At 43.0% G+C, this 16,246-nt stretch overlaps 1 protein-coding gene across 3 annotated transcripts in view; it reads left to right on the plus strand.

Annotated features, from left to right (window-relative positions):
• PIK3R4 (phosphoinositide-3-kinase regulatory subunit 4) overlaps positions 1 to 16,246 on the plus strand; it is a 38,091-nt gene that overhangs the window by 18,902 nt on the left and 2,943 nt on the right. For all 3 annotated transcript variants that reach the window (XM_083577627.1, XM_083577625.1, XM_083577626.1), the window contains 11 exons: positions 1,536 to 1,709; positions 2,823 to 2,968; positions 4,721 to 4,924; positions 5,723 to 5,924; positions 7,394 to 7,593; positions 8,953 to 9,163; positions 11,767 to 11,932; positions 13,177 to 13,341; positions 14,406 to 14,617; positions 15,487 to 15,618; positions 15,965 to 16,065. In XM_083577627.1, coding sequence (XP_083433753.1) covers positions 1,536 to 1,709; positions 2,823 to 2,968; positions 4,721 to 4,924; positions 5,723 to 5,924; positions 7,394 to 7,593; positions 8,953 to 9,163; positions 11,767 to 11,932; positions 13,177 to 13,341; positions 14,406 to 14,617; positions 15,487 to 15,618; positions 15,965 to 16,065 — 1,913 coding nt within the window. The remainder of the gene's footprint in view (positions 1 to 1,535; positions 1,710 to 2,822; positions 2,969 to 4,720; positions 4,925 to 5,722; positions 5,925 to 7,393; positions 7,594 to 8,952; positions 9,164 to 11,766; positions 11,933 to 13,176; positions 13,342 to 14,405; positions 14,618 to 15,486; positions 15,619 to 15,964; positions 16,066 to 16,246) is intronic.

A 16,246-nucleotide genomic window follows, 5' to 3' on the forward strand; every position in this document is an offset into this window, starting at 1 on the left:
CTTTTGTTGTTGTTGTTTAGTCGTTTAGTCGTGTCCGACTCTTCGTGACCCCATGGACCAGAGCACGCCAGGCACTCCTGTCTTCCACTGCCTCCCGCAGTTTGGCCAAACTCATGCTGGTAGCTTTGCGAACACTGTCCAACCATCTCGTCCTCTGTCGTCCCCTTCTCCTTGTGCCAACATCAGGGTCTTTTCCAGGGAGTCTTCTCTTCTCATGAGGTGGCCAAAGTATTGGAGTCTCAGCTTCAGGATCTGTCCTTCCAGTGAGCACTCAGGGCTGATTTCCTTAAGAATGGAGAAGTTTGATCTTCTTGCAGTCCATGGGACTCTCAAGGGTCTCCTCCAGCACCATAATTCAAAAACATCAATTCTTCCTTTTGCGTTTTATAAGCAGATTTTCAGTGTATGAAATGAGGTCTGTTAGTTTCTAATTGGGGGATTAAGAGGGTTTCAATTGGTTATATGACTAATTGTCTGTGTTTGAGTGGCAGTGCTCCCCAACCTGGTCCCCTCCAGATGTTTTGGACTACAACTCCCACCAGCCCCAGCCAGCAAGGCCAGTAGTCTGGGCTGATGAAACACCCAAAACATCTGCAGGGCACAGGTTGAGGAAGGGTTGACTAAGAACTAAGCCTAAGGCAGGCATGGCCAAACTTGGCCATCCAGATGTTTTGGGATTACAGTTCCCATCATCCCTGACAACTGGTCCTGTTAGCTAGGGATGATGGGAGTTGTGGTCGCAAAACATCTGGAGGGCCAAGTTTGGCCATGCCTGGCCTAAGGTGTGGCAATAACAGCTGAATCATCTTATGTTTGAGTAACAATAATAAATACATATGAATTACCCTGGTGGATATGACCAACAGTATATCTGGTGCAGTTCTCTGTACCCAGCTAGATGCTCCCTAGCAGCTCACAAGGGAGATAATATAGTCACATGCCATCTCTTGATGTTTATCTTTCGCATGTTTTAATCAGAGGTACATTAAGTCCCATTCTTCACTCTTACAACTCATAGATCTATCCGGCATGACTATATGGCAATCTTAAAGTCATCTATGCTAGTGGCCATAATGTTATCTTGTGGCAATGGAATCCATTACAGTGGTACATTGGTTCCCGAACGGCTTAGTTGACGAACCAATCGGCTCCCGAATGCTGAAAACCTGGAAGTAAGTGTTCCGGTTTGTGAACGTTTTTCGGAAGCCGAATGTCCATTTCAGCTGTTGGCATTGTTTCTGGGGCCAATCAGAAGTTGCGCCTTGGTTTGCAAATGTTTTGTACGTCGAATGGACTTCCAGAACGGATTGAGTTCGAGAACCAAGATACCACTGTATTTAATGGTGGAAAATAGATTTAAGATGAGACCTGATGATGAAAAGCACTGAAGCTCATGGGTAGCTCAAATTGAACCCTACTTATTTGGGTTTTTCCCTTCTTCAGGATTGCATGAGTTAACCCTGCTTGCATGTGATATTTCTACTTGCGTTAGCTTTTAGGAATTGTAATTTGTTTTTATTCTGCCATGATTACAGGTGTTGCTGCTTATGTTGGCTGGCAAAGCTCTTCAATTCTAAAGCCTCTGCTCCAGCAAGGGCTCAGTGATGCAGAAGAATTTGTCATATATAAGGCCCTCAATGCCCTTACCTGTATGTGCCAATTAGGACTTTTGCAGAAACCACATATCTATGAGTTTGCCTGTGATATTGGTAAGCCTGCTTCCCTAGCAGCAATTTTCTACTTTTAACAATCTTTTGCCTAGCATGCCGTTTATATTGCCAACTTCATTATCCAGCATATGACATCACTTAGTTGTGAACTTCTAATCAGAATGACATTTAAGCAGTTGTCATTCAGTGTGTATTATGTTCTTGGCCTTACCTTATGCATTTTTACTCAGGAATGCTAAGGCTTATTTCAAAGTGTTTAGGATTGCAGCCTTAGAAAGCTGAGAAGTCTTTGTTGCCAGTTCTACACATCTTCTAGTTCACATGTTACACAAACCGTAGAGATCCTGAGTCTATTAAATGCCACATGAAGGACTTATCCACACTTTAATAACCTGAGGAAATTAACAAAGACAACCAAGTCTCAACTTGGATTTGAACAGAATAATGTTTATTTACAGTGCCCAAATGCTGGTTGGCAAGGCAACTAAAAATGGCTTTTTGGCCTGAAGTGCCAAATGGAATGTCACAGACTAGCAAGATGGTTAGTTACTGCAAGACTGAAGAGGTCTGCTCTCATGGGCTTGGAGAAGAAAAGCATGGAGCAGCCCCATGGGAGAGAGACTGAACAAATTGGGGCATTGACAGGTGCCGGTTATAGGAACAAGGTTTCCTGAAGGAAGTGGTCTGTGAGACAATGGATTATTCTGTTAAGGACACATTTAGGTGGGAAAAGGTATTGAAATCTAGCCCACATAATGGGCCATTACACAACAAAATTAATGAATCGTGAATTTCCTGGGAACACCTGAGTCAAACTTATTGAGTGTCATGTCATTTAAAAATGTGCTTGTGCCTTTGCTGAAAGAAGTGAGCTTGGGAGTTTTCAGGAAATGCAAAAAGGGCATTTGATTTATTTTAACTGTAATAATACAGTTGCAGGTTGGACTGGAACAAAAGTCCAGGGTAGGTGTCTGCCATGAGGCAAGATCATAATGTGAACTTGATTTTGTGTTATTTTATGTTGGATCCCCTTTGGAATTTAGTCTGAAGTATGTGTGTGAGTGTGAACTTGTTCCTGTTTTTAGAATTTTAATTGCATGACTTATATCAATTAAAATCGGTTCCTCCCTTTTTGTTCATTTCCTTCTCCAGCACCATTCCTGTGCCACCCTAATCTTTGGATACGCTATGGAGCAGTAGGATTTATAACTGTTGTAGCACAGCATTTGAATATTGCTGATGTTTATTGCAAACTCATGCCTTACCTGCATCCTTTTATCACTCAGCCAATAATACAGGTAAGGAATCAACTAGATGAGCACCTTTCCTTCATTTAGAATTGCAGCATATGAAGGGCTTGAAAATAATTTAGCTTAATATCTTCATGCCCTGAGTCTGAAAGCTTCGTTAGATATTAGGCTGATCAAGAAGGTGCTGTGAATGCCAGCATCTCAGTGGTGAAACCTCCCTACCCCTGCTTCCATGGCTTGCCACATGAAGCAACAGCATCGTGTGAATTTTGCTATCCCAGCCCGATTTCATTGGCTACTGCTGGTGGAGGTGAGAAAACTTGGAATATGGTGATCCCTAATGCATTTTCAAGGGACGCGGGTGGCGCTGTGGGTTAAACCACAGAGCCTAGGACTTGTCGATCAGAAGGTTGGCAGTTTGAATAGCCACAACAGGGGGAGCTCCCATTGTTCGGTCCCAGTTCCTGCCAACCTAGCAGTTCGAAAGCACGTCAAAGTGCAAGTAGATAAATACCGCTCCGGCGGGAAGGTAAACGGCGTTTCCGTGCGCTGTGCTGGTTCGCTAGAAGCGGCTTACTCATGCTGGCCACATGACCCGGAAGCTGTACGCCAGCTCCCTTGGCCAGTAAAGCGAGATGAGCACCACAACCCCAGAGTCTGTCACGACTGGACCTAATGGTCAGGGGTCCCTTTACCTTTAATACATTTTCAGTACTCAAAGATATTATTTCTGTAGGGACGGGGGATTTGTGACATGGATGCTTCCCCCCACTCATGCAAAACACCAGCCAGTGCAATGTGTGACCCAGCTCTTGCTCATCATGCATACAAACCCATCCTACCTAGGTTTTGTTGTGTAACAAACCGTTAGCAGAACAAACAAAGCCATGCCAAAATGCATGCCAGGTCTGAGGAGCATAAAATAGCCCAGATAGTTCAAACAGGCCCCGGGCAAATCCTGATTAGCTCTCAGCTTTCATTTCAGGGATGGGGCACCTGTGACCCTCCAGTTGTTATGGGGCTCCAGCTCCCCCCATCCTTGTTCACTGGCCATGCTGGCTGGGGCTGATGGGAGCCAGAGTCCAACAACATATGGAGGGCCACAGATTCCTCTTTCCTGTATTAAATGCAAAGTGTAGTTTTCATTCCTCGGATGACTGTTGCGAAGGAAACCACAATATGAATTGTGCAGCCCTTTACATGTTAAAAAGTGCTTCACAAATAACAAAAAAGTAGTTTAATAAAAAAGTGCTGCACAAATAACAAAAAGTACCGTATTTTTTGCTCTATAAGACTCACTTTTTCCTTCCTAAAAAGTAAGGGGGAATGTGTGTGCATCTTATGGAGCGAATGCAGGCTGCGCAGCTATCCCAGAAGCCAGAACAGGAAGAGGGATCGCTGCTTTCACTGCGCAGCGATCCCTCTTGCTGTTCTGGCTTCTGAGATTCAGAATATTTTTTTTCTTGTTTTCCTCCTCCAAAAACTAGGTGCGTCTTGTGGTCTGGTGCATCTTATAGAGCGAAAAATACGATAGTTTAATTTAAAAAGTGCTGTACAAATAACAATAAGTAGTTTAATATTATCCAAAATAGCTAGCTCAAAATAGTCTGATATAAAATAAGTGGATATTTGCAAAGTTTTTAAAAGTACTCTTACCATCCAGTCCCCTTTCTTTCAAAACCTACCACTGAGGTCAGTGTCTAGGCCTGACCTCCCGCTCATTCCCTCAGGAAGAAAAGTTCCTCAGTTGCATTTCTGTAGCCATCTGATTACTTCCTCGTTTCCTGTCCTGAATTACAGATAGATAAAGAAATAGTCCTACTGAGCGTCCTCAAAGAGCCTGTAAGCCGTTCTATATTTGATTATGCTCTGCGTTCCAAGGACATAGGAAGCCTTTTCAGAACTCTGCAACTTCGTCAGAAGAAAAGGAATGGCGCTCTTCCCGACTGCCCTCCCCCTGAAGATCCAGCAATTGTGCAGCTGTTGAAGAAGCTACTTTCTCAAGTATATTCTTACTGCTATAATGGTAGTGCTGAGAATCCACAATAAAGCAAGGACATGTATTGTTTCAGCATCTGTACTACATCAAAGTAGTACTTTGCCAGCGGCGCTGACAATTTCTCCTGCACAAGCCCCATTGAAATGAATCTGAGTTATGAAACAGCAATGGTGTCCTTTTACATTTCAGTGGGGCTTGTGCATAAATGGAAGTTCTGTTTAGGAACCCATGGCTGCAGGAAGCTTATCAGATAGTCACCAAAACTATGTGGTTGGTCTTCGTCCCAGATTATTCTGTTTTATTATTGATTCCCTTTGAGTAAGAGCTCTCTCAGCATAAGAACTTGCATAGAACTCATATTGGCTTGATTTCCCAAATGTTTTCGTATCTGGGCAGCCCACAACAGACCTTCCAACATTCTGACCATTATTTGGGGAAGGGCCATAGTTCAGTGCCACAGTATCTGTTTTGCATGCCCCACATTCAGTTCCTGGGATGTTTACGTAGGCCTTGGAGTGCCTCTTGTCTAAAGAGACACCTGCAGAGCCAGGCACCAGCCAGTAAAAGCCTACTTAGTTAGATGGACCAATGGCCTGGCTCCGTATAAGGCAGTTTCCAATGTCCCTGTTTAAAAAAGGTGCCCTGTTATATTGTGGCAGCCAAAGCCACACGTTTCTTTAGTTACAGTGTAAATCTAACTTTTATATCCTGAACCCTCTTGAGCCCAATTGCCACATGTTAAAAACTGAAAATCTTTGCTCTGTCTTGATGAACTGTCTACATTTTGTTTTCTTTTGGGATAGGGAATGACTGAGGAAGAAGAAGACAAGCTGTTAGCCTTAAGAGACTTCATGCTGAAGTCCAACAAAGCGAAGGCCAACATAGTGGACCAGAGCCACCTTCATGACAGCACCCAGAAAGGAGTGATAGACTTGGCAGCTCTGGGTATAACCGGGAGACAAGTTGATCTTGTTAAAACTAAGCAGGAGTCTGATGATAAACGCGGTTAGTATGGTCTTGTAATTTGCATTGTTGCTTTTTTATAATTTAAATTGGAGAATTTAAAATGCTTATGGTAGACGTGGAAGTGTCCACTATCAACACATTCCATCCACATCTAGAATATCTGCTTACATTGAACTTTTCAGACTGAAATTTGAGTTCACATACGTCTTTATCGTTTAGTGGATGAAACATTGCAGATCTGAATGGGCCATCAAGCTTTCATGTGAAACTCAACGTTTTCTTAATGGAAGCAATTCACATATAACAAGTGATTGTGCTGGCTTTTTGAGTGATCTATAGGCCTGTGTGAATTAGTATAATATACGAGGATGGAGATTTTGTACCAAGCTTGACTACAAGATATTCTCTCACGGCCTCCAGTCATGTTTCTCCAATTGTCAATCTAGTTTCCTGATAAACTACTCAAATATATGTAAAATAGGAAAATGGACAGGTTTTTATAGCTTTGTATAGTTTAACTTGGGGGGATACGGGTGGCGCTGTGGTCTAAAACCACTGAGCCTAGGGCTTGCTGATCAGAAGGTCGGCGGTTCAAATCCCCGCCACGGGGTGAGCTCCCGTTGTTTGGTCCCTGCTCCTGCCAACCTAGCAGTTCGAAAGCACGTCAAAGTGCAAGTAGATAAATAGGTACCACTCCAGTGGGAAAGGTAAACGGCGTTTCCATGCGCTGCTCTGGTTTGCCAGAAGCGGCTTAGTCATGCTTGCCACATGACCTGGAAGCCGTCTGCGGACAAATGCCAGCTCCCTCGGCAAGATGAGGGAGCAAGATGAGCTCGCAACCCCAGAGTTGTTCGCGACTGGACCTAACGGTCAGGGGTACCTTTACCTTTATAGTTTAACTTTGGCAACAGTATATGAAGCTGTAGTTGGTTGTGAAAAAGTAAAAAAAATGTGAATTGAAAGTGTCATAATAGGGAAACCCATTTTCAAGCTAGGTAGGCACAATATATTGAAATGAAGTTTCTGTGTATTTTGGCCTATTTGTCCAACTTTTCAGATATAAATGGCTGTGTCTGTTCTAACTTTTAGATGTGTTTACATAACGGCCTGAAAAACCATCTTGGAGATACATGATTCTTTCCCTACCACCACCACCACTAACTTGGCATTCTAGAACAATTACTTCCTTAATGCTAAGGCCAGCATAACCTTGCAAAAAACCACAAGGTTCATTCACCGATCTGTATAAATACAGATGACATGGGTCATCTGCAGAAATTAGGCTAAGCATTCCAAGTTTATTTCATCTGGTGATGGATTGAAACCTTTGCCCAAGTCATGTAGCAGCTGATTTATATGATCCAGCACTCAGTTTAACATTATGCCACAATAAATCAGGTTAAGTAACTCAAAACTCTGCTTATACAGCTAGAATCCTGTACATTTTGGTTGTTTTGTTATAAACAAAATCTTACTGTGATCCTTCTTTTGGGTCTTGCTGACCTCAGCTAGAAAACACGTAAAACAAGATTCAAATGTAAATGAGGAATGGAAGAGTATGTTTGGCTCTCTGGAACCTTCTAACATGCCTCAGCCAATTAGCAAAGGCCACAGTCAAGCCACAGATCAAGAAGCCATTCAGAGTGGGAAATCTCTTCGGTCAGAGTCTTCCGCTGGCATTTGTGCTCCTTTGTCATCCTCACCACAGGTACTTCTGGGGATTTTTAAATTAGTGTGTTTTACCATAGAATTAGAAGAGCTGCCAATCGTTTTTAACATAGAGTAATTTATTTTTACTCTCAACGCTCAATCATTTCTCTGAACAAAACAAGACTCTGGGTCTATTTTTTTATACCATAAACTGCCCTGTGATCTCCAGCTGAAAGGCTGTTTATAAATTTAATTAATAATGAATAAATAATATTTTTAAACAAGATTAATAGTCCTGAAACTACAACTTCTGAATTCAGATCAGCTTTTGATTTGGATATTGTGGGGTGAATCAGATGTTGAAGCGAATTGGGAAGCCAACAACCCACTAGTAAGATACAGAACTCTTGCCTGACCTGTGTCTTGGGCTGAATGAACCTGTGAGTGGGATCAGTGGTCTCACCCCTGGTTGGTGAAGTTTACGGCTCCATAGAACAGCTCAGAGTCTGCTCAAACAGTCAAAATATTTTTGCATTAGGTTATCATCGGCATCTGTTGTTTTTATGTTTCATTTCCCCCTGAATGCACTTCTTTTTGTTGTTGTCCCCCGTACCCCATATAAAGCTGAATTGACAAGCATGTGTGTGTGTGTGTGTGTACGTACGTACGTGTACACACATATACATATACATATACATATACATATACATATACATATACATATACATACACACATTTCATGCATCTGATAAAGTAGTTCACAAAAGCTTTTGTCATTATAAAAGTGTTGGCATTTAAGGTACCACAAGACTCCTTGCTGGTTTTGCTACAGCAGACTAACACAGCTATCCTTCTGGAAGTTATATTTGAGATCATCCACAGAGACCTTTTTCAGGGCGCCCTCAGCACCTGAGCTTTGCCTACTGGGGAGGCGGTTTTCTATTGTTGTGGTCCACCTGTGCCTCACTTTGCACCAACTTTTCTGTCTTTAAGGAGTCAGGCAAAATCTGTCTTGTTTACCTGGGCTTGCAGGTTGCTTGGGATCTGACTGGGAAAAATCCAGGATATAAATAAATAAAATTAAACAAGCAATAAATTAGTAAAATGGTAGTTTGGTGTACAGGCAGCGGCCGTTTCACGTGCATCTGCTTGACGTGTGATCACCCCCCCCCCTTGTTGCTGCCCACTTGGAAATGGCCCAAATATGGGGTGGGGTGGGCTTGCGCACGCTCTGCCAACATGTGCGGGGATCGGGAATGGAAACCCCGTGCAAAATGACCGCTGCCTGTAAAGTTGATTTCTGATGCAGAAGTTGCTTTTGAATTATAGAAGAGAGGATGTCGCCCTTTCCTTTGAAACATAAATCACGGATTGCGTTTTCTAAACGTGAATACACAACTAGGCTTATTTCTTTCAGGCAGCAGATGGAACTGTTGTCCAAGCCAGAAAACCAACCATACAAGTGTTAAGCAATATAGCTTCGCCTTCCACGTACCAGCTGCGCATTACTACTTGTAAAACAGAACTTCAGCAGCTGATACAGCAGAAACGTGAACAGTGCAACGCGGAAAGAATTGCCAAGCAGATGATGGAGAATGCAGAATGGGAGAGCAAGCCACCGCCTCCAGGTAATACTTGCTGTACTCTTGACAGACTGCCAGAGCTGCTATGAGGGTAGCACCAAACTGTCCCCTTTTAGCCCTGCAAACACCAAGATCTACTGGCATGGGGAGGGGGGTCGTATTTCTATTTGTTGTGTCCTCTGAAGTCCAATTTGGCTGATCTGCTTGCAAAGAAATAGAACGTGTTAGCAGGAAACCAGGGCTCTGTATTACAGGAGGAGACTTCACAAGTGGAGGAGGCTCCTTGCTTGCGGACAGGTCAGCCTCCAGCTTGGTGGGAGTGGAGGTAGTGCACTAGTTCCTGCTGTTCTGCTCTACTTATGAGTGTAATGCCTGAATGGGGTTTTAGTGGCTTATGGTTTGAGGGCCTGGGAGCTGGGGGCACTGTTATACAGTGGTTCCGCTCCTTCCTCCTTGGCCGTGTCCAGAAAGTGGGGGGGGGGGATGAGCGTTCAGACCCCTGCGCTCTCACTTGTGGGGTGCCTCGGGGTTCTGTCCTCTCCCCCATGCTTTTCAACATCTACATGCAACCGCTGGGAGAGATCATAGGGGGGTTTGGCCTGGGTGTTTATCAGTATGCGGATGATACCCAACTCTACCTCTCTTTCAAATCAGAAACAGTGAAGGCAGTGAAGGTCCTGTGTGTCTGGAGGTGGTTGGAGGATGGATGGCAGCTAACAGATTGAGGTTGAATCCTGACAAGACAGAAGTACTGTTTTGGGGGGACAGGAGGTAGGCAGGTGTGGAGGACTCCCTGGTCCTGAACGAGGTAACTGTGCCCCTGAAGGAGCAGGTGAGCAGCCTGGGAGTCATTTTGGACTCGTAGCTGTCCATGGAGGTACAGGCCAATTCTGTGTCTAGGGCAGCTGTTTACCAGCTCTATCTGGTACGCAGGCTGAGACCCTACCTGCCTGCAGATTGTCTTGCCAGAGTAGTGCATGCTCTAGTTATCTCTCATTGGACTACTGCAACGCACTCTATGTGGGGCTACCTTTGAAGGTGACCCGGAAACTACAAGTCATCTAGAATGCGACAGCTAGACTGGTGACTGGGAGTGGCTGCCAAGACCACATAACACCGGTCTTGAAAGACCTACATTGGCTCCAGTACGTTTCCGGGCACAATTCAAAGTGTTGGTGCTGACCTTTAAAGCCCTAAACGGTCTTGGTCCAGTATACCTGAAGGAGCGTCTCCAGCCCCATCGTTCAGCCCATACACAGGTCCAGCGCCGAGAGCCTTCTGGCAGTTCCCTCGCTGTGAGAAGCCAAGTTACAAGGAACCAGCCAGAGGGCCTTCTCGGTAGTGGTGCCCTCCCTGTGGAACGCCCTCCCACCAGATGTCCAAGAGAAAAACAACTTCCAGACTTTTAGAAGACATCTGAAGGCAGCCCTGTTTAGGGAAGCTTTTAATGTTTGACACACTACTGTATTTTAATATTTTGTTGGAAGCTGCCCAGAGTAGCTGGGGAAACCTGGCCAGATGGGCGGGGTATAAATAATAAATTATTATTATTATTACTACTATTACTACTGCTACTATAGTTTGTCAAACATCACTTGCATGTCGTTGCTGCAGAGCTGCTGAACCAGTGCTGTCTGAATGTAGTTTGGAACTTAGCTTTGTTAGGTGGCATGTGAAGAAACAAACAAACAAAAGTTAAGGTAGCTCTGTCAACTGCAGTAGGCAGAGCCAAGCAGGAAACTTGCAATCTTGTTTAAAAGAGAACATGCTACGTAACATAACAGTATATATACAAGTATGTGCCCTGGTCCTTTGCAGGTACAAAATATCTATTTGTGTGGACACTTTTGAATTACTTTACACACAATTAGTTTTGTATTAATTTGCTTAAAATATTCACACCATACCTTTCCATCATAATGGGGTGTCACACCCGTTTACAAAACTTAAATACTGTCATAAAACAGCAGACATTGCAATCATCAGAAGCTTGTGGAAGCAGTTGTTTTTCATTGCCACCTGACAGCCAAACAAGCACGTGCTAAATGAATAATTCTGTATGCTGCCCAGTACATAAAATAAGGCCTTTGAATAGTTGTCTCTACTCAGTGATGAATTTGGAATTGAAGTGCATCCACATTGTAAAACCGCTAAGATATATTTTAGTTTTCCATCTGTGAGAAAAGAGAGCCAGAAACATGGCAACATTTATCCTTCGTGTACTTTGTAAGTGATATATGACACATAATCCTAATCCTATAACTCATTAGTCTCCATGTAGCATCTGACATTCCTAGAAGCAAACAACATGCAAGATGTTTACTGGCTTGAGAGTCTAGTTAAATTTATTGGCCAAATGCATTCTAATTCTTTGCACATTTCTGAAATATTTAAACAAGCGCCTGTCCATTCAAAAGTAACGATGCTAACTTTGTCGAAAAGACAAAGCATTATAAAACAATTTGAAAAGTAAATCTTGCATTTCCTGTTCACTCTCAAATATATTACATGTTGATCCTGATCTAGTAATTGCTGATACATACAGTTGTCACAGAGTCCCATGCTTGAGGCATTTTGCAAAAGGAACTCCTGCATGTGTTTGCTTCACCGCTGATATTAATGGGAGAAAATTCTGTTGCTTTCCTTAGGATGGCGTCCTAAAGGGCTTCTGGTTGCTCACCTTCATGAGCATAAGTCTGCTGTGAACCGCATTAGAGTTTCTGATGAACATTCAATTTTTGCCACATGTTCAAATGATGGAACAGTGAAAATATGGAACAGTCAGAAGATGGAGGGCAAGACGACTACTACTAGGTAATGCATAACCCCGCAGGATGGCAGGATACTCATAAATAATAAATAAATAAATAAGATTAAAACTTTTGCACCAACACAAGTATTTTGCTACCATCTGGGATATAAGGTTAAGAACACATGCTCACTATTTTTTATTTTTTATTCATTGGCAATGGTGTTTGAAATCCTCTTGGATGTTACCGTTCAGATGTGTTACTAAAATAACAGAATCCAGCATTTTAAAATTACATTTCCTTTGACTTACATCATCCCTTTATTCATTTATATTTATTACTTATCTTGCTCTATCTCTATCCACTTCGACTCTTCAGTGTTTAAACAGTGAATGAAGAGCTGAAGTAAAATAAATATCACATGGGCTCAGCACTGTCTGTTTAAACACCAATAGCTCTGTTCCCTAAGGTTTCACAGTCTCGGGAATTAAATGGTCTGGGGGATAGACTGAGTGGGGGCAAAACAAAATCTGTTTTTTTTTTTAAGTGAATTGTTCATACCTCAGCCAAAGCAACCATTAAAAAAAAAAATCATAGGATAATGCTTTCTGCAGACAAGCTAAATATCTATTGTTAAAGATGTGCTGAAGAGTTAAGTGGGATGAATCACAATCTTTGCCCAGGAAGTAGGTGAATCTTCACTCCCAGGCTTTGGAATGCTGCTCGTTTCCAGCAGCAACATAAATTAAGGAGCTGCAGAGTGGGATGTTCAGATATAGGGACTCTGTAGCTGTTATTTCACATACCCATCCCTTCCAGATTAAAAAGGAAAAAGAAACAAAAATTCCAGAAAATAGTAGTCACTTATTCTCCTAACCAAATGAAGGACTACTGAACACATGCAGGGACCAGTTAGGTTGAGACAAACAACTTCACTGAATGGAAAATACAACTCTTTGATTGCTTACTATGTAAAATGTAATTGCTGTGTCACTGTTAGTGTCTCCCCCCACAATTCAAATAATAAATATATTCCTATCCAATCATAACCCAGCTGATACTATATCAGGTGACCCAACTTGTAATTTCTCTCCCAAGTGTGATGGAAAAGGGGATCTCTTAACAGAAAATACTCATTTGCCTAACAAAACTGCAAATTCCCAGGATTCTGTAGAACAAGCCATGACAGGAGAGATGTTTTAAATTTAGTTGTCTATTTGATATTTCATTGGGCCTTACTGTTCAATTTGTGTAGATTTTTAGAATCAAGCAGTCTTTGAACTATGTCCTTTCTGCTTCCTACGACAGGTCAATCTTGACATATTCCCGGATTGGAGGGCGTGTGATGACGCTTACATTTTGCCAGGGTTCTCATTACTTGGCTGTAGCTTCAGATAACGGAGCTATTCAGCTTCTTGGAATTGAAGCTTCAAAACTACCCAAGTCTCCTAAGATCCATCCAATACAAAGCAGGTTTTTATCAATCCTTTGATGCATCTCATTGGGTATCTGCTGGGCTCACTAGCAGACTCATATTAGAAGCCTGAAATGGTATAGTCTACTCTTGACACCTCATTCTCCTGAATGTGTGTAGGTACTACACCCAGGGCCGGATTTAGGTTTGATGAGGCCCTAAGCTATTGAAGGTAATGGGGCCCTTTATATGTTCAGCTGTCCTTTGTCAACAACAAATTGTCGCTTTTTTTTGTGTTGAATATACAGTGGTACCTCAGGTTACATACGCTTCAGGTTACATATGCTTCAGGTTACAGACTCCGCTAACCCAGAAATAGTGCTTCAGGTTAAGAACTTTGCTTCAGGATGATAACAGAAATCATGCTCTGGCGGCACGGCGGCAGCAGGAGGGAGGCCCCATTAGCTAAAGTGGTGCTTCAGGTTAAGAACAGTTTCAGGTTAAGAACGGACCTCCAGAACGAATTAAGTACTTAACCCGAGGTACCACTGTATGCTGTAATTTATGGACCTAATAGGTATCTAAAGCCATTTGCACATAACAAAATATGTATTTTATCAAATTTGTCTCTTTTTTATCTTATATTTTGGAAATGTACATCCAGTTTTCCCCCCTTTAATTTTTTTGGGGGTCCCCAAGAGAGTGGAGCCCTAAGCTATAGCTTGTTTAGCTTATACATAAATCTGGCACTGGCTACACCTCTGCTACACCTGAGTTCCTTCATTCAGATATTGAGTTTATTGTGGGCACTGGGGAAGATGGAGACCTGCAGAGAACATTTTGCTGGTGTTACACGGCCCTCTCATTTTTCCTGCCAGGGAGGTCATTCTTTTCCAAGATTTGTGAGAGGGTTGAATGAATACTTGGGACATGAATGATAAAACAAGTATCTGCTATAACTAGGTACAGAATCTCCATTCAGATCTAGAATTAGTAGTTCCAGCCAAATATGCATCACCAAAACGAGAGCAGAGTGGAAGGCAAAAGAAGCAAGGGTGTGGACAATTTGAAGTCCTGTGACATTTCAATGAATTATACCCATCTTGTCATCTTCTTTACTCAGGTTTTTAGATCAGAGGGACGATGGCTGTGTCGTCGACATGCATCACTTCAATTCAGGAGCCCAGTCAGTGTTGGCGTATGCCACTGTGAATGGTTCCTTAGTGGGATGGGACCTGAGATCTTCTAATAATGCCTGGACATTAAAGCACGATTTACGGTTGGGACTTATAACCTCATTTGCTGTAGACATACATCAATGCTGGCTTTGTATTGGTAAGATGCCTTTTGTGTTTCCCCCATTAAATAATTATATGTATTTAGAATCACCGTATAAGTAAAATTTCTCTTTGTGCAGGTCTTGTGGGGAATGACTGCAACACGCTTGCTTTCAAGAGGGGCAGTTTAGTTAGGTTGCCGGAGAGATGGGTGGATTTGACTTCAACTCCATTTTCTGTTATGGATTTAATCTGGGCAGATCATGTCCTCTCCTTGGTTTCCCAGTGAGTTGCTATGCAGGGCTGTTACAAGGGGCAAGTGCACTAAATCTCTTTGTGAAAGATAAAAAGTGTAAGTGATTAGCGGAAAGCAAATATGTCTTTGAACCTTAGGCATACTGGCACAGTATTTGTATAATCAGGGCCAGTGGACATTGCTTAAAATGTCATTAACTTCAGTCTTAACCACGTCTAAAGGTAAAGCTAAAGGGACCCCTCACCATCAGGTCCAGTCGTGACCGACTCTGGGGTTGCGGCACTCATCTCGTTTTATTGACTGAGGGAGCTGGCGTACAGCTTCCGGGTCAGGTGGCCAGCATGACTAAGCCGCTTCTGGCAAACCAGAGCAGTGCATGGAAACGCCGTTTACCTTCCCGCCGGAGCTGTACCTATTTATCTACTTGCACTTTGACATGCTTTCGAACTGCTAGGTTGGCAGGAGCAGGGACCGAGCAATGGGAGCTCACCCCATCGCAGGGATTCGAACCGCCGACCTTCTGATCGGCAAGTCCTAGGCTCTGTGGTTTAACCCACAGAGCCACCCGCGTCCCTACATGTCTACTCGGAAGTAAATATTGAATTTAATGGGGCTTACTCCTTGGTCAGTAGGGCCTTGATTGCTGCTGATAGTCTCTTTTTCTTTACAAGGTACAAGCAGTGGTACCATGGCATGCTGGGACATGAGATTTCAGTTACCCATCTCTAGCCATTCCCATCCTTCCAGAGCACGGATCAGACGCCTGCTTATGCATCCCCTCTCCCAGTCATGGGTGATTGCAGGTAGAGTTCACTTTCTCTCTCTATCAGAGCACTAGCAAAATGGCAGATGGCCATCCAAACTCTGCTTAGAAACCTCCAAGGGAAGGTTCTCATGGGATTCTGTTCCACTGTACTGTAAGTTCTTCCTTAGGTTTAGTCGGAATAAGTGAGGGCATTCTCCAGCGGTTGCTAAGGGACAGTCTCCACAAGCATTTATTTTAATGAGTGCTGTCAGCAGCCAAGTAACTCGCTTTCCTCATCCCTTTTATATTGCTAGACTACAATTCAAGAAATAAACCCTAAGATGTAAGTCTGCCCCCATTTCTGCACTTTTGGTTTATAACCGTTGTCCATGGCTTTTCCGTAGCTGTTCAAGGCAATAATGAAGTCTCCATGTGGGATATGGAAACAGGTGACAGACGCTTCACGTTATGGGCCAGCAATGCCCCACCTCTTTCAGAACATCAGGTTTGGCTTTCTGATTGTAAAGTTTTGAGCAGAATAAAGCAGGCCTATGTAGTTTTTAGTCCTTTGGTGGATATTAAATGCCCATCATGCCAAAGTTTTATGTTTTCAGTTGAGAAGAGATGCATTAGCTATACTGGGTTAAGCAAAATACATTTCGCCAATTCTGAAAGCACTTCCTGTG

This window comes from Podarcis filfolensis (assembly GCF_964270895.1).
Source record: "Podarcis filfolensis genome assembly, chromosome: 12".
Taxonomy (NCBI): Eukaryota; Metazoa; Chordata; class Lepidosauria; order Squamata; family Lacertidae; genus Podarcis; species Podarcis filfolensis.